This window comes from Macrobrachium rosenbergii, chromosome 36 (genome assembly GCF_040412425.1).
Source record: "Macrobrachium rosenbergii isolate ZJJX-2024 chromosome 36, ASM4041242v1, whole genome shotgun sequence".
Taxonomy (NCBI): domain Eukaryota; kingdom Metazoa; phylum Arthropoda; class Malacostraca; order Decapoda; family Palaemonidae; genus Macrobrachium; species Macrobrachium rosenbergii.
This window is the reverse complement of record NC_089776.1, coordinates 27,312,951-27,337,788: the sequence shown is the minus strand read 5'-3', so window position 1 is coordinate 27,337,788 and position 24,838 is coordinate 27,312,951. Positions and strand designations below refer to the sequence as shown.

At 36.4% G+C, this 24,838-nt stretch overlaps 1 protein-coding gene across 3 annotated transcripts in view; it reads left to right on the top strand.

Annotated features, from left to right (window-relative positions):
- Positions 1-24,838, top strand: part of LOC136825035 (Kv channel-interacting protein 4-like) — an 884,172-nt gene that overhangs the window by 768,166 nt on the left and 91,168 nt on the right. For all 3 annotated transcript variants that reach the window (XM_067081079.1, XM_067081081.1, XM_067081082.1), the window contains one exon: positions 13,082-13,152. In XM_067081079.1, coding sequence (XP_066937180.1) covers positions 13,082-13,152 — 71 coding nt within the window. The remainder of the gene's footprint in view (positions 1-13,081; positions 13,153-24,838) is intronic.

Sequence of the window (24,838 nt, the reverse complement as noted above, 5' to 3'; positions counted from 1 at the left end):
ATGAAAAAAATCTAATCCAAGGAAAACAGAATGAGATTTGTTCATGTAGCATTAGCCGACGGATCGAGTAACACTGCTCAGTGGCCTTAAGGATAAAGTAAAATTATAGGCAAATCGTTTAACCCCGAAACAAATGATAGTCTAGTCTCCTAAAGGAGGGAAGGTTATATGAATTATGATAATTTAATAACCCCATTTCACGCCACCCACCATTCCTTGATTTTTTCCATTATGGACAATGGGTGCTTCTTGGCGACATGTGAGGGTTTACGCCCTAAAGACTTTCCATCCATACTCTAAAAACTGATACAGACGCAAGTTTGGAAGCTTTCTTTAGTAACCATCTAAATGCAACTTTTTAAAGTGACTTTTTAAAATGACACACCACAGAACGTCTACGAAACCCTCGGGTTTAGTTACTGACGAACGAGTGATGCAGTAGTTTCCAGCTCATGTTTTCTATTACAATAACATCCCATCTAACAATCTTTTCCCATGAATACCAGCTTATGCCTACGTAACACGCTGCCGTACTGACAGATGTTTATGCAATACATTGCTTACAGGTTGAAGTTTTTGAAAACAGTAATTCAGTGGGTTATTCAAATATAACACACTAACTCGCCTGCCAACATGTACACAACACTGACGCGATAGATAGTGTCTTTGTGACCCATTCGACCAACCAGCTAGCGTCTACATGACACATTGCCTTAACAAATGAGTTTACGTAACCTTCCAAAATACCAGATAGCATCCGAGTAACACTGTCCTGCCATTGCCATGTCACACAAGCTTTCTATCGAGCGTCGGCACAGTGCAATAACATGCCTCTTTGCGTACAGCAACAAATAGCAACTTGACAAATTGCCGTCGTGAACACCCACATAACACTTATACTTTAACCTCTTTGTTCCTTTGTTAAAAGAAGCAGACTGGCGTCACTAACATCCTTCTTCTTCTTCTTCTTCTTCTTCTTCTTTCTTCTTCTTCTTCTTCTTCTTCTTCTTCTTCTTCTTCAACCAGGCCAATAAGAGAAAATAAGGGCGGTGTAAATAAAAATCCTTATCTTGCAATTGTGAGTCTACGACAGTTCTTTGTGCCCGAAGGAAAGTGAAATGTTAGCTCCATTATCACAAGTATCGCAAAGTACTAGTCGATGCCAGGGATAAATCGTACCAATACACATATATGAGGAAATGGCTTAAAATCAATAGATCTTTTTCATTGGCCGGATCCTTAGCCTGAGGCTTTTGTCACAAACAGGAACAAGATTTGTTTCGAATTTGTTCCTTACGAATAGATTTTGACTTGAATATATATCCGTATGAAGCATGTATATGGTAGTTTGACACTAAATTGACATTCTCATACTTTCAGTTGTTAAAATACAAATTGCCCATTGTTAAAGGTACACTATACTATGGGAACAGCTAGCTTGAACGGGGTTAGAACCTGTCTTTCTGGTTGGTATATGTGGTTAACATTACAGTAACTGTGAAGCACTAAGCCATCAAGAATTAAATAACTTGATGCTTACTATGCTGTACATATTCCTGCGTAATTTAATTTAAGCATTTAGATTAGAAATCAACCTCTCTCCCCTATGACGGAGGTGTGTGTATATATATATATATATATATATATATATATATATATATATATATATATATATATATATATATATATATATATATATATAATATATGTATATATATATATATATATATATATATATATATATATATATATATATATATATATATATATATATATATATATATATATATATATATATATATATGTATATATATTATGTATATATATATATATATATATATATATATATATAAATATATATATATATATATATATATTATAATAACACAAATCGGGCAGATTCGGTGCACATATATAAATTGTAGTCAAGGGCAGGAATACGCTGGAGATTCACACTTCCTTTATTGCTTCCTACGTTTCGTGATTCATAATCACATCATCAGGGAATTCAACTGAAAATCGAATAAATTAATGAAAGGACTGAACGGCTAAAACTGAATTACGTTAAAATATTAATCATTAAAAAATCTATAAAAGCAGTTCTAAATTACACACACACTAGAGCACACTTAAATACATACACACAAAGCATAAAATCACGCCACATACGGACGCACATGATTACACAAGAGCACATTAAAAATAACTAAATTACAAAACTCCAAGTAAATTAAATCAACAAAAATTTTTTAACTTGAGGAAAATTTTCAAAGAGTGGAGAAAGGACAGTAATATACTTATACAAAAAGCGAAAGACGCTAACCTTACCACGCAAACGACAGAACCACACTAACAGTAAAAGAAAAATCTAAAAAAAAAAATACCTGGGGTGCAAATTGTAATGAGCTTGGACAGAAACAATGGAAAAGAGGCAGTTTGTATGTATGTATATGTATATATATATATATATATATATATATATATATATAGTTTATATATATGTATATGTATATATATATATATATGTGTGTGTGTGTGTGTGTGTGTGCATGTGTTTGTGTGTGTTTATCGGCGTGTGTGTATTTGTGGGTAAGAGATATCAGAAATTCCTGGGTACTAGGATCTACTCCAATCTTATTCTTCATGTTATACTTTCTTTTCCTGTTCTTTGAAGACTTTCTTGATAATCCTGCACATACCTTCCCCCCTCCCCGCATCTTATCTTAGTCTGATGGTGAGTCGGTCAGAGTAAGTTTAAATATTCCTTTACTTAATACCTTTGAAGAGGGGAAAAGTCGTTTTGAACGTATTTTAGTTGCAAGATAAGCTGTAGGATATCGGTTGTGGCACAGACATGTACTGTATTTCTGTTGTGGCACAGACATGTACTGTATTTCTGTTGTGGCACAGACATGTACTGTATTTCTGTTGTGGCACAGACATGTACTGTATTCCTGTTGTGGCACAGACATGTACTGTATTTCGGTTGTGGCACAGACATGTACTGTATTCCTGTTGTGGCACAGACATGTACTGTATTCCTGTTGTGGCACAGACATGTACTGTATTTCTGTTGTGGCACAGACATGTACTGTATTTTAGTGATTTGTGGTTAAGACATGTACTGTATTTCTGTTGTGGCACAGACATTTGTATTTCTGTTGTGGCACAGACATGTACTGTATTTCTGTTTGGCACAGACATGTCTGTATTTCTGTAACAGCAAGACATGTACTGTATTTCTGTTGTGAAACAGACATGATTTATTTCTGTTTTGTCGAGGGACATTCTGAATTTTAAACATTTATATTTAAAGACATCTGTCCATTTGTGGCACAGACAAAATAATTCCTGTTGTGGCAAACATTACTTATTTCATTTTGAAACATGTACTAAATTTCAAGTTAAGACACATGACATGTACTTTATTTCTGTTTGGTTTTTTTACTGTTTCCTGTTGTGGAACAGACATAACTGTATTCCTGTTTGGCACAAAAATATCTTTATTTATTTTAGGCACAGACATGTCACATTTCTGTTGTGGCACAGACATGTAAACAAAACAATAATATACTGTTTTTAATATGATTATTTCTGTTGGGAAAAGACAACTGTATTTCTTTGGGAAGACATCAGAAGAAAATAAGGTTTTACATGTTTTGTATTTCTGTTGAAGAAGGAATAATACTGGATTTCTGTTTGGCAAAAATGTACTGTATTTCTTCATGGCACAGTTTTACTGTATTTTTTTGGGCACAGAGATGGACTGTATTATTTGTGGCAAGACATCTGTATCTGTTGAAAGTACAGACAGACTGTATTTCTGTTTCAGACATTTCTTCTGTTGTGGCACAGAAGAACCTGTTTGGCACAGAAACCTGTACTGTTGTGGAAATAAAAATAGGAACTGTATTCCTGGTGGCACAGAAAACTGTAACTTTAGGAAAGATCTGTTGTGGCAAGACATTTACAGTATTCTGTTGAGGCCCTGACATCCCAGTATCTGTATCTGAGATTGGAAAAGACATGTACTGAAGACTCTGTTGATGTTAAATGTACTGGTGCAGTTTCGAGAAATGATGTATTTTGAGAAGGCAGAGACATGTACTGTATTCCTGTTGTGGGAGGGGAGGACACTACTGTATTTCTGTTTTGGCACAGACATGTTTTGTATTGCTGTCTAACGTCACAGACATGTACTGTATTTCGGTTGTGGCACAGACATGTACACAAACATGGACACAGACATGAACTGTATTCCTGTTGTGGCACAGACATGTACTGTATTTGTTGTGGCACAGACATGTACTGTAAACTGTCAAAGCATAGAACACACTGTATTCCTGTTGTGGCAAGACATGTACTGTATTTGTTTGGCACAGCCTTCTGTTAGACAGGAAAAGGCATCAACATGTACTGTATTCCTGTTATCACAGACATGTACTTTATTTCTGTTTTTACAAAATATAATTTCTGTTGTGGCACAGACATTAAAAACTGTATTTCTGTTTGGCACAGACATGTCACTAAAATTCCTGTTTAACACAAAACTTGTATTTAGTTGTAAACAGACATTTTTATTTCTGTTGTGGCACAGACATGTAACTGTATTTCTGTTGTGGCACAGACATGAACTGTATTCCTGTTGAGCAAGCAACATGTACTGTATTCCTGTTGTGGCACAAACATGTACTGTATTCCTGTTGTGGCAAAACATGTACTGTATTCCTGTTGTTAAGAGACTGTCCTGTTGTGGCACAGACATGTACTGTATTTCGGTTGTGTTACAGACATGTACTGTAGATCCTGTTCTGACAGACATGTACTGTATTTCTGTTGTGGGATAAAACTGTTTGGCACAGACATCTTACTGTATTCCTGTTAAGATAGACATGTACTGTATTCCTGTTGTGGCAACATTTTTACTGTTTTGTTGTACAGACCCTGTATTCTCACCCCACAGACATGTACCTATCTGTGGCACAGACATGTACTGGACTGTTGTGGCACAGACATGTCACTGTATTTCGGTTGTGGCACAGACATGAAAACTGTATTCCTGTTTGGCACAGACATGTACTGTAATATCTGTTGTGGCACAGTTTACTGTTATTTTACAGACATGTACTGTATTCCTGTTGTGGCACAGACATGTACAAAATTTCGGTTGTGGCCAGACATGTATTGTATTTCTGTTGTGGCACAGACGTGACTCGTATTTATAGTGATTTGGTGGTTAAGACAAATTTTGCGGCAGACTTTGGACGTCTGGTGTGAGAGGCAGTAAGTTGCAGCGGGTCTAATAGCTAACAGTAAATACGTATAAGTTATGAAATGCACGATTTATTGCAGTTTTTGTCGAGGGAATTCGGAATTTTAAACATTTATATTTAAAGTATCAGTCCATTTACGCCCACAAAAATAAACCGCTGGAAACTTCTTATTTCATTTTGAAATGTGTCCTAAATATCAAGATAAGACATATGACATGTTTTATGCGGTTTGGTTTTTTTTTGTGGTTGGGGAATATGGACTAGCATATAGGACACACTTCAGAAAAATATCTTTATTTATTTTAGGTTTTACAGGGCGTCACATATTCAGTAAACACACCAAAACAAAACAATAATATACGTTTTTAATATGATTATGGGGAAAAGGAAAATAGGTTTGGGGAACACATCAGAAGAAAATAAGGTTTTAATTTTTGCATTTCACGAAGAAGGAATAATACTAAGGAAACATTTCAAAATAAAATCAGTAGACTTCATGCGTTTTATTAATTTTTTGGGCCGTAGATGGACTGATATTTAGGGAACATATCAAAGGAAAGTACAGGAAGACGCTATTTCACATTTCTTGTGAGGGGAGAGAAGAAGTATTTGAAAGTTACGGTGGAAATAAAAATAATTTGGCTATAGGAAAAAAGGTGTAACATTTAGGAAAGATCAAGCGGAAGATATTTCAGTGTCTGGCGAGGCCCTGCATCCCAGTATCAGATCTGAGATTGGAAAAGAGGAATGAGGAAGACTCAGCCGATGTTAAATGTGAGGTGCAGTTTCGAGAAATGATGTAAATTGAAAGGCAGAAACGAAAGCACGCGGGAGGGGGGAGGAACTCTGGTCTTCTGTTTCGTGCTTCTTATTTTGCTCAGTCTAACGTCTACAGACACACACATACACAAGCACACGTGTTCACAAACATAGACACACACATAAATATATATACATATATACTGGGTGACGTACCCGGCATTGCACGGTAAAAACTCAAAGCATAGAACACACCCAAAATGTAGAACACTCAGATATTTATTTATCCCAGCCTTCTGTTAGGCAGGAAAAGGAATCAAATATATCTATAGTGTAATATCAAAGAATTTTTATTTATAGATTTTTAAAAATATAAATACGGTATGCAAATTAAAAAGTGAAATCTTTCACAAATTCACTAAAATACCACTTTAACACAAAACTTGATAGTAAACAACATTTTTAGTTTCACCATCAGGAGCAAGAGTAAATAAATTCTTGGGTGAACCCACCCTTGAGCAAGCAACATAAAGCTGTCCGTGGGAAAAACATGACGATCTCAAAACCACTCCACAGTGCTTAATAGACTGTCTCTGTGCCTTGTTGATCGTGATCGAGAATGCGAGTCTCGCTGGAAATTGTAATCTCTTAAGGTTAAAAGTGAGATCCGTCGGAATGAGTGGCATCCGTGGGATAAAAACTGTTTCACCTCTTCCTTTCCTATTAAGATAGTCGCTTCAGTTACATTCCCCAACATTTTTTACATTTTATATTTCACCCCTTCTCACCCCACCCCCCCGTTCCTATCTGGGCTGAACTTGGACTTAAAGGGCATCGAGAGTGTCACTATTCATCTCAGCGACCTCGAAAACTATGGATTAGACACTAATATCTGTCGTTTTCTGTTATTTTACGTGTCGCCCCCTTCCCACCCCCAAAACCACCTTTGGTGCCAGTAATGTCTTGTCCCCACAGTATTCTTTTCCAGATAGTAAGTCATATGTATACAAACATCCATTTATATATATACTGTGTATATATATATATATATATATATATATATATATAACATATATATATATATATATATATATATATATATATATCTATATATATATCTATATATATATATAGTATATATATATATATATATATATATATATATATATATATATATATATATATATATATGGGAAGGGTTTCAATGCAGACGTCTGTTCACAGTGGCGTAGTTTTATTAATGCGACGTTTCAGGAACCATCCCATTTTCAAGCTGAAAAATTACAGTAAAGTAATTTTATAAAATAACAATGAAAATACTCATAAATATACACAATTACTGAACAACCAAACTTCCTCCACCCATCTATACCTGGCGTAAATAACGGACATGCTTTTGTAATTGTAGTCAATTGTGTATTTTTAGATGAGTATTTTTATTGCAATTTTATTTAATTACTGTAATTTTTAGTTTGAAAGTGGGGCTGGTCCCTGAAACATCGCATTGATAAAACTACACCAGTATCAAAAAGATGTATGCATTGGAACTACTTTGTTATGTATCCTGTCTGAGGTCTTTTGGGTTGATATATATATATATATATATATATATATATATATATATATATATATATATATATATATATATATATATATATGTATGTATATATATATGTATATATATACTAGCTGATGTACACGGCGTTGCACAGTAAAAACTCAAAGCATAGAACACACCCAGACCTAGAATACACCCAAAGCATAGAACACAGCCAAAACGTAGAACACCCAAAACGTAGCACCCACCGGGATGTTTATTTATCCGAACCTTCTATTAGACAAGAAAAGGAATCAAATCTATATATATAGCATAACATAGAATTTTTATTTATAGGTTTTTAAAAATATAAATACAACATATAAATTATAAATTAAAGTCTTTCACAAATTCACTATAATCGTACTTTAATAAAAAAAAACTTGATCTTAAACAGCATTTTTAGCCTCACCATCAGGAGCAAGAATAAATTCTTGGGTGAACCCACCCTTGAGCAAGCAAAATAAATCTGTCCGTGGGAAAAACATGACGATCTCAAATCCACTCCACAGCGTTGAATAGACTGTCCCTGTGCCTTGTTAATCGTGATCAGGAATGCAAGTCTCACTGGAAATTGCAATCGCTTAAAGTTAAAAGGGAGATCCATTGGAATGAGTGGTATCCGTGGGATAAAAACTGTTTCACCCTCTCCCTTTCCTGTTAAGATAGTTGCTTCAATTACATTGCCCAACATTTTTAACATTTTATATTTCACCCTTTCTCACACCTCCCCATTTCCTAACTGGGCTGAACTTGGACTTAAACGGCATTGGGAGTGTCACTATTCATCTCAACAACCTCGAAAACTGTGGATTAGATACTAATATCTGTCGTTTTCGGTTATTTTTACATGTCACCACCTTTGGTGCCAGTGATGTCTGACCCCCATAGTATTCTTTTCCAGATAGTAAGTCATATGTATACAGAAATGAGTATGATAAATGAGTTTAAACTAAGTCTACAGGCAGAACCAGCCCCCATTTATTTGATGTTACCCTAAGTATTCTACAGGCAGAACCAGCCCTTAGAGTTTATTTTTACTAAGAGAAAGCCCCCATTTCCCACCCCCACCCCCCCCTTTGGTGCCCTTTGGTGCTAGTGATGTCTTACCCCCACAGTATTCTTTTCCAGATAGTAAGTCACATTTATACCAAGTTTGGATGAAATTGCTCAATGCATTTCAGAATTATGTTGAACATACATGCACAGACACACATATACATACATCCATTTATATATATATTATATATATATATATATATATATATATATATATATATGTGTGTGTGTGTGTGTGTGTGTGTGTGTGTGTGTGTGTGTGTGTGTACTGTATGTGTGTGTGTGCGTTTAGTTCTCGCGTAAGTTTATGAAGTGGCTGTTGTGGAAATTTTCTGCACATGGGGTTCATCCACGATGCAGATGATTAAGTTAAAATGAGGCTGAACGTTGACAAATTTTTAAATCTAATATATGTACATATAAGTATATATATATATATATATATATATATATGTGTGTGTGTGCAGCCAAAGCAAGCATCTATGCAAACAATATCCACTTCCTACTGATGCATGTGGTATGAAAACATTCATATACTCGCGTAAATCTTGAATTTTTATCATGTACAAATGCAGCGTGAAATATGCCGAAGCAGGGCGTAATGCTGCTTTCAGTATGCATCCAGTTTATATGTATTTTGTATTAGCTGTCGAATATTTTATCAGCTGATGACAAAATTTTATTATTATAAACATTCATTAAAGTAAAATGACAAAAGGCTCACACACTGACTGAGACGTCATTTACTAGTGGAATTCGGCGTTCGACTTCCTCTCATCCTCAGTGTGTTGTACAAGTAAATATTAACTCAGGTTGGAATCATTATTACCAGTAATTACCGTCGTCAGTCGAAGCTTAACTAACACAGCTACTAACGCATATTGCTGACGGGGTTCCGGCCTTACTCTCCCACCCACAACTCCGCTTGTCCCATGGATGTTTCAATGCATGACTAGTTTTTCTCCTCCGGTTCGATTTAAACTTCAATATGGAACAAAAATGCCTGTGTTAGTATTTGGGCCACAATTCCTACGCAGTTCATCAACATTTCGGCAGAATTTACACTAACGCTAACAATTTCACAGAGGAACGAAGTCGAAGTCGCAGCCGTTTGCTTCTGAACGCTTTGACATCCGTTACCATGGAGACTAAGACCCGTCCGGCTATGAGATGATGGGATGACGTCGCATGAATATGATCCAATCACTCCTACAGTGTAATGTCGAGTAGATTAGATCTATGGAACGAGAGGAAAGAAACAAGAGGGAGTCGGGATTTCTGTGGTAATGGAGGGGTCTCGATAGCTAGCTTTAACTGGTGACAGGGAACCGATCCTGACGTCACTATCAAGTCGAGGTTTCCGCCATACGACGCAGTTATGGGGTTTGAGCCTTTTGAAGTTGTATTTGGATTGCCTTGTTTATTTTATTCCATTTTTCCGGCGGGGGAGAGTGTTTCCGAGTGGTGCGAGAGACGGAATGGCATTCAAGGCACAGAGAGAGAGAGAGAGAGAGAGAGCATTCAAAACATTTGTATATTCTTTCGAAGATTAAATATACGTGAATGTTTCCTAAAGTTATTATCTTATACAGAATTACAATTACATTTTCATAATATATGACCATTTGCCTACTCGTTTCTCATCGTTAACTAAAGATTCCTATTCCTCTTATCAAAAAATAATTTCACTTTTTAATGTTCAGTTTATTCCATTTTTTATTTAAACGTAATCCTTTCTTTAGCTGGTAGTGACTTTAAATCTCTTTATCTGCACCGATGTATTCGTGTATCCTACTAACGAGATGGCTATTATGGTATGCGAAGTGAAGGTTATATTTTACTGGGTTTTTTTTTTTTTTTTTTTTTTGGATTTTAAAGCATATAATCTGAATATATTTATCTACGTGTGAAAATATAAATGTGGAAAATAAAGGACCACACTAGTGTTCATAAGAAAAGAATGTTATATGACTTTTTTGGTAACTCCCAAATTTAAACTTAAGTTAAAATTTAGGATTCAAATCTTTGCACTTGTTATCATTTTTTTTATTTTATTTTTACTTCGCTGAATGACCGTCTTGGGCCTTATGTTGCAGGCTGCGGCCTCAAATGCCGTACCATGGCATACACACCCAGTTTGATAAGACAAAGTGGTTGCTGAAATTATATACAGTATACAGTATGTATGTATGTATGTATGTGTTTGTGTTTTTGTGTATACGGAGAAAGATAGAATACTTGTTGGCGGACTTAATCATTATATTCTATTTCTGTTAAGTTGAATAATTTCCTTTCTATAATTGTTTTGTTGCAAATGCTTTAGGGTATTCAGTATCTCGAAGTTTAGCGTCTGTCTCTGTCTCTCTCTCTCTCTCTCTCTCTGTATCTATATATATATATATATATATATATATATATATATATATATATATATATATATATATATATACATATATATATATATATACAAATATATATGCATATATACATACACATATATGTGTATAGTACTATATATATACACAAGTACATTCTCTTATACACACACAAAACACTAAGCCAGTTACCTTAACAAGGGGTGAAGAGTTATATCCAAAGAAAAAACCAACAGCACTGCCATTCCCGCGTTCTCACATACACACCTGAATCATGGATGAACCACTTACCCAGCAGCAAAGATCCACGTCAGATCATTCTGTTAATCCACTTACCGAGTACAGCCACGAACATTGTGCTACCTAGTAAATCCCTAGTGGTTGGGCGTCATATATAATGTACATCTCCAGCCATAGAAACGTCTAGTGAGGGGTTGTAGGCCCTCGGCAAAAGGAGAAGGCCTCTACATGGTGGATTTAGGCTGTCCTGAGATCAGTCAGGCTTTCCAGTCCTGTGGGATACCGGCAGAAGAGAATATTAACGTCACCATCGCTGTGTGGTTTGAAAATCACCAAATACCCTGCCCTTCCGATTTGCAGTGCATTACCCTGCGTGTACAAACCGGATGGTGGTTTTTTTTTTAATAGCTTATCAGGTAGAAGGGCGCAAATTTCATATTAATAGTCATGTGCGTTTTGCCGTGTGGTTAGTAGACTTAATCAAGATTGTGTTAAATTAATTCTTAAAAATCTTCGACATCAATAAAATGAAGAAGTGAATGATTCTGTAGTCGCATAGCATGCAAAGTAAAAACTCATCATCTTCTCATTTATACTGTATAACACTGATGTGTTTTAATTAGAATAAAATCACTATACTAAATCTTAAAACTTTCGCTCTTTCCTAGTAGTGAATCCATATTTTACCAGTTCCATGACTAACTGCATCATTTTTAAGCTGAAATGATCTTTAATGGGTGGAAACTAAGTAAGAGTTTAAGATGTTCTTTTAATCGCCAGTAGTTATATTCTGTACGTGGAGGGCGCACAGGGAGAAGAATTGATTGCTAAATAAAGAGATTAGAAGGTAATTTTGCAGTACGTAAGTTATTTCTTTTTGATAAATTAAACAATCTCTCTCTCTCTCTCTCTCTCTCTCTCTCTCTCTCTCTCTCTCTCTCTCTCTCTCTCTCTCTGTATATATATATATATATATATATATATATATATATATATATATATATATATATATATATATATATATATATATATATATATATATATATTAATACTGTCTTTACAAAATTTCTTCTCTTCAGTATTAAGAAATTCTATCTTTCCCACTTCATTACCGATTATTATTAGGAAATCTTCTCTTTATTGATACTGCCATTAGTATATCTCTGCCCCACTTATGACATCCCCACCCCACCCCCGTCCCCCTGGGTAATGCTACAGCCTCTCGCCTTCCTTTAAGAAGTTCATAAAGGCCGTTGGCAGAAAGGTCGAAGGAAGCTCAAAGACAGAAATTGGTTCTTGAGGCTGCTTGTTTGTGCGTAGGTGCGCGTGTTTGTGTTCGTGCGTGCGTGCTTGCGTAGGTGTGCGTGTTTGTGTTCGTGCGTGCGTGCGTGCGTAGGTGCGCGTGTTTGTGCGTGCGTGCGTGCGTAGGTGCGCGTGTTGGTGTTCGTGCGTGCGTGCGTGCGTAGAGGGGGCAGGGGGTTGAGGATCGAGTGTATCTGGAATGGTTTGGATTTGGTGGGAGATGGGTGAAAGGTGAACGGGGCCAGACATAGATCTTAGATTGAGTATGTGGGAGGTGGCTGTGGGAGAGTGCGGAATGGGGGAGGGAGAGGAGGGTCCTGGACTGAGTATTGAGGGGTATGGCCGTAGTAGAGGGCTGGAATAGGGAGGGGCGACGAGCAGAGGGAGGTGTTGGAGGGGGAAGTGGAGTGAGACGTAGATCCCAGCAGATGTTTGCTAAAACATTTCATTTTCTTCTTCTTCTCCGTCTCTTTCAGACGCCACGGCTTATGCCCACTACGTCTTCAATACGTTTGATACCGAGCATCAGGGATCCATCAGCTTTGAGGTAAGATAGGTCATTTAGTTGTTTTTCGACTTGTGTCATTTAGTTGTTTTTCGACTTGTGTCATTTAGTTGTTTTTCGACTTATGTCATTTAGTTGTTTTTCGATTTGTGTCATTTAGTTGTTTTTCGACTTATGTCATTTAGTTGTTTTTCGACTTATGTCATTTAGTTGTTTTTCGACTTATGTCATTTAGTTGTTTTTTTACTTATGTCATTTAGTTGTTTTTCGACTTATGTTATTTAGTTGTTTTTTTATGTCATTTAGTTGTTTTTCGACTTATGTCATTTAGTTGTTTTTTTACTTATGTCATTTAGTTGTTTTTCGACTTATGTCATTTAGTTGTTTTTTTTTTACTTATGTCATTTAGTTGTTTTTCGACTTATGTCATTTAGTTGTTTTTTTACATGTGTCATTTAGTTGTTTTTCGACTTATGTTATTTAGTTGTTTTTTTACTTATGTCATTTAGTTGTTTTTCGACTTATGTCATTTAGTTGTTTTTCGACTTGTGTTTCTCTTCACATTTCTTTTACCCGAGAAGTGGTTTGGGCGGTTTTGGGTCACTCTTTTTCACATCTTTGTCCATTTGTGTTCTGTCGGCTGTAATTTATGTTTGTATATGCCTGCGAATTTTCTTTTAACTCAAGCATGTATGCATTCTTCCAGCCATGTGTTTGTGTGTGTATATATATATATATATATGTGTATATATATATATAAATATATAAAAATATACATGTTTATTTACAGGTATATATACATGTATACACATACATTTGTATAACTACATGTATAAATATATATGTGTATATTATTTATTGTCTATTAGATTACACCTGATAAACATCTTTGAAATATATTTATGTAATTTGTACAGTCAATTCCAGACCAGTTTGCTGTATTTATTAAAAATTGCAATGTTATTACCTTTTGAACTGTATAGTAGGTTGATAACGAGAGATGGTGTTACGCAAAGCATGTCCCAATACATTTGTGAAACGATATATATATATATATATATATATATATATATATATATATATATATATATATATATATATATATATAACATATATATGTATTTATATAATATATATATTTATAATATATATGTATATGTATATATAAATGTATATATATACATATATATATATGTATATATATAATGAATTTAAATGTTACGTTTTCAGCTTTAGCATATTTCTAAGATTTTTCGCTGTGCTTTCATGTCATAAATTGCTCTAGCGTTTTTCATGTAAGTTTGAAATCTTCTTCATTTATTTTAGTTTCGGTACATGTCACGAGTTTTTTTTTTCCTTTAATATATGTTTGTGTTCACCTTTTCGTCTCAATAGTTGTCAGAGACCTTCTTTCAGTTCTGATGAACGATGTCTTGAAGTTTTTTTTTTCCCATTTATTTATGAGTTTTCGTTTTAATATTTTTCATGAGCTTTTCACCTTTTGATATTTATTGTGAACCATATCTTTTTTCGCACTTTTGGTAAAAGCTCCTCCATCATTACAGTCATCGCTTCTTTGTTATATTTTTTTTCTCACTTTTCTTCCCCTTTTCTTGGAATGTTTCGTTTTTCTTCTCTTCCCATTATTTCTCCAGTCCTCTTCTTACTTTCCTTTATTTCTTTCGTATTTTATTTCCTTTCTCTTCCAGTGTTTAGTTACATTTTTATTTTTATTTACTTTTCTTCGTTTTCCTGGTCTTTAGTCCTCTTTTTCGTATGCTTTTCTTTCGCTCTCTTTTCAGTGATCCTTCGTTCTTGTTACTTTCCATCAGTGACGTTGCTATGGTTGCCCAGGGGAGGGCCCGGGCCCCCTTAGTCATATACTTGGCCCACCACTGGCCCCCCCAAGTTGAAATTCCCTTTGTAGCTAAACTTTAGCCCATACAGAATTTGATACATTCGCATACAAGTAAGAGTGGAAAATTAATTGAAAATTGAGCTCTATAATTTCAAATACAGGTTTACTAATTACTAATACTATTATTTTCCTTCATTCACATGGATATATACCTTCGCGAATAGTATATTTTGCTAATTACAGAATTGGTACATTAGTTTTGTGTAATTTTTTTTTTGGCCCTTCCCAAAAAATATCTTGGGCCACCTAGGCCCCCCCAACTGATGGAATGCCAGCTACGCCTCTGCTTTCTATATCGAGGTTGAAACTGGAAGCGATCAGTGTTGACGACGAACCGCGAGTCCTCCAATCATATGGATAGACCTTAATGGGAGGCCTAATGGCTGTTATTAAATCGCCCAGTGGCTTCACGGGCCTTGTTTTATTCACCTGTTATCGGTGATAACTGCCCCACATTCGTCATTGTCTCTAGGCACACGTAGGCATTGGGTGGAATCTGCGTTGGTGTTCTATCAGATTACTTTCTTTTCATTACTTTCCTTTTCACCGATGCCATTTGCTTTCTTCTTCCGATAAAAAAGTGAATCTGGTTTTGAGATTAAGCTGAATCTGGTTATCAAACTCTCTGCTGAAAGATAGACTGAGGTCATCTTGTATTGCAGCTACGTCCAGGTCATCCTTGGGCAAGGTGTACAACTTGTAAGCCTCAGTTCTTTGTTGGGTGAGTCGGTAGAGTTGTCGGCTAGCATTCGCTAGGCCTGAGTTCGAGTCTCCAGCCGGCTAATGAAGAATTAGAGGAATTTGTTTCTGGTGATAGAAATTCATTTCTCGCTATAATGTGGTTCGGATTCCACAATAAGCTGTAGGTCCCGTTGCTAGGTAACCAGTTGGTTCTTAGTCACGTAAAATAAGTCTAATCCTTCGGGCCAGCCCTAGGAGAGCTGTTAATCAGGTCAGTGGTATACTTATTCTTCCTTACTTAGGTGCTGCCCCACTGTGTAATGGAAAAGTATTTATTCAAAACCTAAAGGATTCAGTCTCGAAAGAAAATATGCAGTGTGCAGCCTCCAGTGTAATGTGGGAAAACTATTTAGTCTAAGCCTAAAGAACTCCCTCCAAAGAAAAGGTGCAGTTGCGGGCGCATTGGGCGGCAGAATAGAATCTCAGATCGGTTCCTACAGAAGCTACAGTGGCCTCACTCATTAGTCTCCTTGATTTATTTCACTTCCGAAGGAAATGATTCCAAATTAAGAGGATATATTGCTTATGGCAACTGACGACCTTCATAGATTTTGATAGACATATGCCCTAAAAAGGGTCCGCGTTATTGTCGTTGGTTTGGGAGAGTAATAATAAAAGCCTTTCGAAGCTGCAGGGACAGCCAAATTGTATGCACACCATGAGCATTAATCCTTGAAGGTGCCATTCGTCCGTTCAGTTACGGTGATATGGTATTCATTCATCCACAATGAGATAATATTCGATGTTTTCAACATTTTCAGTCTTACTGAAAGTTTTCATTTTGAAAAATTATCTTTGCTAATTAATTCGTGGCTCTAAGAACTCTTAATTTCGAAAAAAGTTTACCTTTTTCAAATGTGTTTTCTTGGGAGAAACATTACGAGATTTACGGTGCGTGTAAAAACGCTCCAACGCCATGAAATAAGGTTCCAGTCCTTTCTGGCGAAACTTGAGCTTACCTGCGCTCCCCAAGATGATCCTCCGCCGCTTGTCAAAGTTCCCTTCCTTGACCTCGATTCGTTTTTTACTTTTCTCAGCGTTTCTGTCGCTTATTGGTCTTTTTCTAAATTTTTGTTTGTTTTAGGAAGTTTTATCCGTTTTTGGAATAGTTTTCAAACTTCATTTTTTATCAGTTTTGTCTGTTTTTGAAAGTTATTATCCGTCTCTTCAATATTTTTAATTTTATTCTTAGTTGATATCATTGTCTGTTCTGTGAAGCTCTTATCTTTCTCATGGATAATGATATTTGTTTCTCGTTTATTTAGTTCTCTTTCGATATTATTTTCCTTTACGTCCCACCACATCCATAGTTAAAATTTATGGGCCCCGTAATCTTTCCAACGACCTCAGGGCTTAAAAGAGTTGTTGGTATTGCGATCGTTAACCCATATCTGACGGTCCTGTTTCCCTGTTACAGCGAGAATTAAAAAATAAAATGCTGCTGAATCTCAGCACCTTTTGGGCTTTACACAGAATTCTCTCTCTCTCTCTCTCTCTCTCTCTCTCTCTCTCTCTCTCTCTCTCTCTCTCTCTCTCTCTCCTGTTAAGGAAAGGAACAACACGAGCGTTTTGCCTATGTTGGCCTTATGTTAGTCGATTTTTGATGAACACCGTTAGGGGGTAGACAGACAGACGTTAGTAATCAGTGCTTGGTCAAAGTGTATGCCACTCTTTTTAAATTGTAAAAAAAAAAAAAAAAAAAAATTAAAACATGTAAGTCGTTTCTGAGGTGATATTCATTTACTCGCCCACTAAGTTTTTAAGCAGGGGAATCTGAAACACATGAAGTGAAAATGCCTCTAAAGACTGAGCTGGATTTAGAATATAATTATGTAAATGGCCTAACTCTTACCCTGACGATCTCCCACAGGACAGTTTCTACATAAACAACCGGTTATTGTATCAACTGTCTTTTGATAACCAATTCACAAAATACATTCCAGATATAAACACCATTTACTACAATCGAGTAGTCTTTTAATGAGTTTCATCAAAACACATTTAAAGAAAAAAAAAAAGTCAATTGATTTATTTACTGATCTAATATGTTTCGCTGGCATGACTACAAGTAAGAACATCGAAGAGAGTGATAAGCATTGTATAGTTTTAGCGCAAGCCAATCCGGACGCGATGTGATGACGTGTTTTTTTTTTTTTTTTCATCAGTGGTGTTCTTTAAACAAAGAACGAATGAACGGCATGAAAAGATTCTCTCTGAATAGTAAAAACTCCATAAAGTTACTGGCGCTCCCCATCATGACATTTCATTATTAAAATATTAAAATTTTTACAAAAGAAAGGCTTTTCATTCAACTTTCGAAGGGCGAATGGCAGAAAAACTTTCTGGGGGAGAATTGATGAGGAAGAGTCTCCTCTTTGTATTGCATCGTACCTCATCAGAATTGTATATAAGTTTGCTTTTGGGTCTTTCGCCTATACAGGTCTGAAGCTGTACCATGCTTGTTATTCGACTGGGCTGCTTAGGTTTTATGTGGCACGGATTTCAACTTAATCAACCCTGTGACTAGATATTACTCGCTCTCAGCATCGTTGAAGCTGTACCATGCTTGTTATTCGACTGGGCTGCTTAGATTTTATGTGGCATGGATTTCAACTTAATCAACCCTATGACTAGATATTACTCGCTCTCAGCATCGTTAAATTCCCTTTTAGAGAAACTTTAGAAAAGTATACCTTAGTTTAACCAGACCACTGAGCTGATTAACAGCTCTCCTAGGGCTGGCCCGAAGGATCAGACTTATTTTACGTGGCTAAGAACCAATTGGTTACCTAGCAACGGAACCTACAGCTTATTGCGGAATCCGAACCACATTATACCGAGAAATGAATTTCTATCACCAGAAATAAATTCCTCTAATTCTTCATTGGCCGGCCGGAGACTCGAACTCGGGCCTAGCAGAGTGCTAGCCGAGAACTCTGCCGACTCGTCCAACGAGGAACTTAGAGAAACTTTAAAATTCTCGACGAAACTGTAGGGGTATGGCGCATCATGTAACAGAAAAGGATTCATATTCTTTCATTTGAATGAATGGCTCCATTAAACATTGCTGCTCACAGTGTGCCTACAACTTTGTTTCTAATCCTCTCAGAGTCATAGAGTATGTCATCATTTTCCCAAGCCTTGGTATTCGCCCTGCTTCTGCATTAACTGGTGGGGAAGGACCCCACATTCAATCTTGGGTCCCTAAGTTCCCTTACAAAGCTTGGAAGGAGACCCATTCTGTAAAACAGTGGCCTCCGGCCTACCATGAAAAGCAACAGTAGAGAGGATTCTGCCAAAGTGGTGACCTTAAGACTTCCTTTGGAATTCCTGGAGGACTGCTTACGATAATCGTTTTGATTTGATCCAATATTGGCCCTTTTTTAACACATCTTTAATTAGAGAATTTCAGCTTGACAAAGCTTGTTGTGCAGAGTACATTCATTCGCTTCCTACCGCGATTACCAGATGAGGGTGATCCAACGCCTGTGTTGTGTTTTTATTCGATACTGTCAATGTCTTCTTTGGAGGCTTTTTTTTGAACGTTCATTATCTTTAGGGTCTTTTTTTTATTTGAATGCTGATTTAAGATAATAAATTGTTGGAGGCAAAACCTTGTCGATTTTTTTCCAAGGTATTCAGGAAATTCTATCAGTTACGTCTCTCCTTATAATTTTGACATTCTTGCCTCCTTTTGCCTTTTGATATTAAAACAGAAAATTAAATAGCGCTCATTTTCCAGTTATTACTATTTTTGCTGCATTGTTTTAACCTTTCAGTTTTTAAACATATTTTCGTAGGTTTTATAAGGCCTTGGTTTTATTTGCAATTCTGGAGCTACTGTTAAGCATTGATTTTTATGAACAAAACAAAATCCGTTTATCAAGTTTACAAACGTTTTGTCTTACCTCACCATTCGGCTCTATATAACTTCGTATTTCCCCCAACTGACTGCATTCGAAATGACAGCAAGACGTCAGGTGCACCACAATTAATACCCTTGAGAAACGTTTCGTCATCCAAGACGAAAACAAGAAGCGAGGAGGTGTTTGTCAATTGAATCCGAAAGGATTTTCCCTCGAAGTCCGGAGGCGTCTGGCGAGATACGTGTCACATTGTCACTCCTCGGCTTTTTGCCCTGGGCGATGTCTGCGCTGTTTGAATAGCTCAGCGCTCCCTGTTGTCAGATACACTTGCGGCTTGCATCAAATATCGCTACTTTTGTCATTTTCCTTGTTATTAAATAACTTTGAGTTTTGCTTTGGTATTCCCGTTGACTGTGCATGAATTAAAAACGTCATCGATTAATTATTTATGTTTTATATAAGCAAATAAATGAGAGTAATTGCATTGCGAACAGACTGCTTGCTCTGTTATGATGAAAATTCCTTGTTTAGATTTTTATTTACTCCAGTCAAATTTCCATCTTTGTTTTACCTTTAAAAATGATTAATTATCGTTAAAACTGAAGTCCCAAATTATCGTGAATATTATTTAAAGGATGAAAAATTAATATACCGACATATCCTGACACTTATTGCGACTCTTGATGATCGTTTTCATAATTTTAGAAGAAAATTTGAGAACTTCCCTCTCGCTGCTTCTTTCAAATTTTTCTTCCTTTCCTCGTTTGTGAAGTGTTTCTTTTGTGTGAACTATCCAAGTTCTTACTGATACACAATTTTTACACGTAGATATTATACACTATAATTAGTTTTTAACAAAAATTCCTCTCGGTCACTTTGAAGTTGCTGGCTCTTTTGAAGCATCGCATGATTCCTTCTCAAGAGGGCATGACCTGCGGACACCAATTTCATGAAAAGGGGAAAAATTTAAAGAGTAAAATACCAGCGGAAACAACTAAGGGAATAATGAAACCTCGCCAATTTTTGCTGAGTACACACATGCCATGAAAGCTCGCCCAGACGGTGATATCATCTTGCCCCCTCGTTATTTGTCCGTCTGTCGGGTACCGAACGGGAAGCTGCCATCTGGAGAAGAGCGATAGGCGAGTCCTCAGTCACTCCCGCGTCTCCTTAATTAGGTCTAAAGTTTCACATTCGCTCCCTGAAGCCGTGGCAAAAGGAAGCCTAATTAAGGACAGTTTGGGAGGAGACAACCCCTCTTGTTTGAAAAAGGTCCTCGTCCATTTTATGAAGCTGTTTTACTCCTTGGGCTCTTAATCTATGCACAGTGTATAAGCAGGTAATATATATATATATATGTATGTATGTATGTATGTATGTATGTATGTATGTATGTATGTATATGTATATATATATATATATATATATATATATATATATATATATATATATATATATATATATATATATATATATATATATATATATATATATATACATACAGTATATAAATATATATATGCATGTATGTGTGCATTTCTTTTTTTACGACATTTTGACATTTTCCCTTGGAGGGTGTGGCTCCAAAATATGTTCCCTTTCCTGTTTTCAGCAAATACTTTAGGATGGGGCCACTAGCCACAAGGATCTTCTTGGGGTTTATGTGCCCCAGGTATTTCTTGGTAGTCATCCACCCCAGTAAGCCACGTCTGTCGGTGTATACATTTTTTATCAAATTACTAGCGAGCATTTACTTAACTAAAGTCTCTCTTTCACTCGTATACACGCATATATGTAGGATATACTGTATATATATATATATATATATATATATATATATATATATATATATATATATATATATATATATATATATATACTAACATACATACAAACATACATACACACACATGACACTTGACGCCCTAGATAATAGCAAACTGCTGGACATTTCTTGAACCTCAGCCCAGTGTTGTCTTATGCATCTCCTTATACGCCAGAGCAATATGTCTCCTTGAACGAAGCCCCTGCTGCTTCTCCTTGCAGAGTCCCTGTCTCTATCCTTCTTGCGCGTGCAGGAATGTTTCTTGTGCCTTTCTGAGCCGGAGGAAAGGCTTGCTTGCTTGCTTGCTTATTTCATGCAAATGTAGCGCCTCTGTTTCCATGAGCTTGCTTCCTCGAGCGTGAGGAATACCGCCGAGAGGTTCATATTATGCTTTGTGTGTTTTCACTTACTGAATTTTATTTTATCTCTTTATTTGAATAAAAAAGAAGTGAGTTAGAACATGAATTTATTATTATTATTATTATTATTATTATTATTATTATTATTATTATTATTATTATTATTATTTCCGTTGAGTATATTGGTTTTTTCGCATGTAAGACAATTGTACGGTTTAATGATATTTTTTGTATTGTTAGTCATAGGCGATTTACTCTCTGAAGATCTTAGATTGTCGAGGTATTTTACTTGGCATCTTTCTTTTCTTTTCGGATGAAGAGAAATTTGTGATATTTCTTCACTGCGTTTCATAAAAAGTTTTATTCTCCTTTTCCTCGATGTTATTTTCGCCCCATTTTCTTCTTTTTCTGTTTTGAGCTTTTTGTCAAATGTTGACTCGATGGTATTTTATTTTTCTGACGTCATCGACTTGGCCTTTACTCCTTCCATAAAGGGAAATAAAAGAAGGAGAATGAAATAAATCAGTAAAGAAAAGAGTGAATTTAAAATCAATTAGGGGAAATAGGATGAAATTCGTTATGGATCGGTAAAAACAGTAAGAAAATTGATTTGGGGCAGTAACAGCAAAAGGGACTTTATTTTGAACAAGGAAAACAAAAGAAAGATTCATTTTATGGATCACGACACATAAAAAAAGACGATAATTATAATGAATCTGAAAAACAGATAAAAAATGACAATGAATCAGGAAAACCAGAAGGAAAATTGTCATGTTAATGAGGAAAAACTCTCGAAAATTATATTGTGACGAGCTTGTTGGCGCGCGCTACTGTCTCCCCTACCCTCCCGCTCCCCTACCTACCCCGCCCCCCACCGGGGCGGACAAACAGGTTTGTAGGAGGAGAGTAGATGTGTTTGCGTGGGGTGGGTGGCTGTGTCATGTCTCCCGTACTGTTACCAGGGGAAGGACAAACAAGACCCTCTCGGATTTTGTTATTATAGATAGATGGGAAAGCCGGGTGAACAATTCATGTGAGTCCGGTGTGACCAAAGGGAAGTGTTGGTGACGCTTGGAATAGTGTTGTCAACCCTTCCATACATCGCAAAAGATGACCAATCAATTCGTCAAATCTTCTTTCTTGGAATATTTTTAAGTTGATCAAATTACGGTGTAATGTTGATGGATATGTGTTAACTACTTAAACGATTTCCGTGAGAGTTTTTACTCTCTCTCTCTCTCTCTCTCTCTCTCTCTCTCTCTCTCTCTCTCTCTCTCTCTCTCTCTCTCTCTCCTTCCTGATATGAGTTTTTATTGGTTAAGTCTCTCTCTCTCTCTCTCTCTCTCTCTCTCTCTCTCTCTCTCTCTCTCTCTCTCTCTCTCTGTTAATCTGTAAGCTGAAATGAGACAGGTCGCTAATCTAAGATAAGTCAGTAACTGTTTAGATTATCTCTCTCTCTCTCTCTCTCTCTCTCTCTCTCTCTCTCTCTCTCTCTCTCTCTCTCTCTCTCTCTCTCAAGTTAATCAATAATTGTTTAGATTCTCTCTCTCTCTCTCTCTCTCTCTCTCTCTCTCTCTCTCTCTCTCTCTCTCTCTCTCAAGTTAATCAAGGAAATCACGTTTTGTTTTCATTTTGTGGACTTCTATATCATTTATGTTTTCCATGTTTTATGAAGAGACCAAGAAATGTACCAATAAACCAGTGTTTATACGCGCCATTGTCTCCAGGCCCATCCTTCTCAGCTTGCAAAAATGACCATTTATCTTCCCGGAAGTATCGAAGCAATTTCTCCCCCCCTCCCCCCCCCCCTCCCCCAGCCTCCCTTGTTCCATAATATTGTACGTCTAGACGGTTCAGCCCCTGTTGCATAATAACCTTTAATAACATGGAAGAAGGAGAAATTTCGTTGTTAGCTTTATTTTCATTTAGGATTATTCGATTTCCTTTTCATAGATGTTCGGACTGAAAGCTTCTTTTATATTCCCCACTAACGTAGGATATTCGGTGGGTGATATTTATATTTTCTAGTAATCTAGCTCCTATCCGAAAAAAAATCGTTAACGTAGTTAGGGATCACGAAAGCATGGAAAGAATTTCAAAGTCCTTTTTTCATTTCTCCAAGTCTCTGACGTCAGGTTCCATAAGGTTAATCAGTCATTTAGTCAGTTGATACGAATACACTTTATTTTTGTATATCGTGTATTATCTCTCACTGCGACTGGCTCTGGAAGGTATCAGTCTGCTTTTTAAATATAATATATTTTCACAAGACGTGATGTTGTAAGACTAGCACTCATTAACAAGTTCTGGGTCCCAATAGAGAGAGAGAGAGAGAGAGAGAATTTAAACGTTGCATCATCTACAGTACTAACACAGAAAGAGAGATCGCATAATCTCGTTCAGTATTGCATCAAGGGATGTTTTGCCGCAAGAGGAGACGGAAGTTAAATATAAAACCTCATGGAGAATGACGTCACAGAAAGAGACAGAAGGAAGGGAGAAAGAAAGAGAGAAGGAAAGAAAAGAGAGAGAGCGTTAATCATTTGACCCAGATGAAGAATCGAGATGAGCCCATTCCTAACAATCGGGAATGGAATTGGATTCGCATTTTATCAAAGATCGTCATCATCAACTTAGCCATTATCATGAGCACCAAATTAAGCCGTCTGATTGCGTCGTTTCACGGCCGACTTGCCTTGCTTTATTGAGGCTTTGCCTCGAATAAATGGGCGCCCACTCTCTCTCTCTCTCCTCTCTCTCTCTCTCTCTCTCTCTCTCTCTCTCTCTCTCATGCAATATTTTAGACGCGTTTTTGAAACTGGCCTGTTGTTTTAGTGGGAGATTAGCAAAATCTAATTGCCTCTCTCTCTCTCTCTCTCTCTCTCTCTCTCTCTCTCTCTCTCTCTCTCTCTCTCTCTCTCTCTCTCTCTCTTGGGAACTCTATCGGTAACATATGATAGCAATATAATGCCGCTTTTTATGGGATTTTGTTTTCTCTCTCTTCGCTGGTGACGGACGA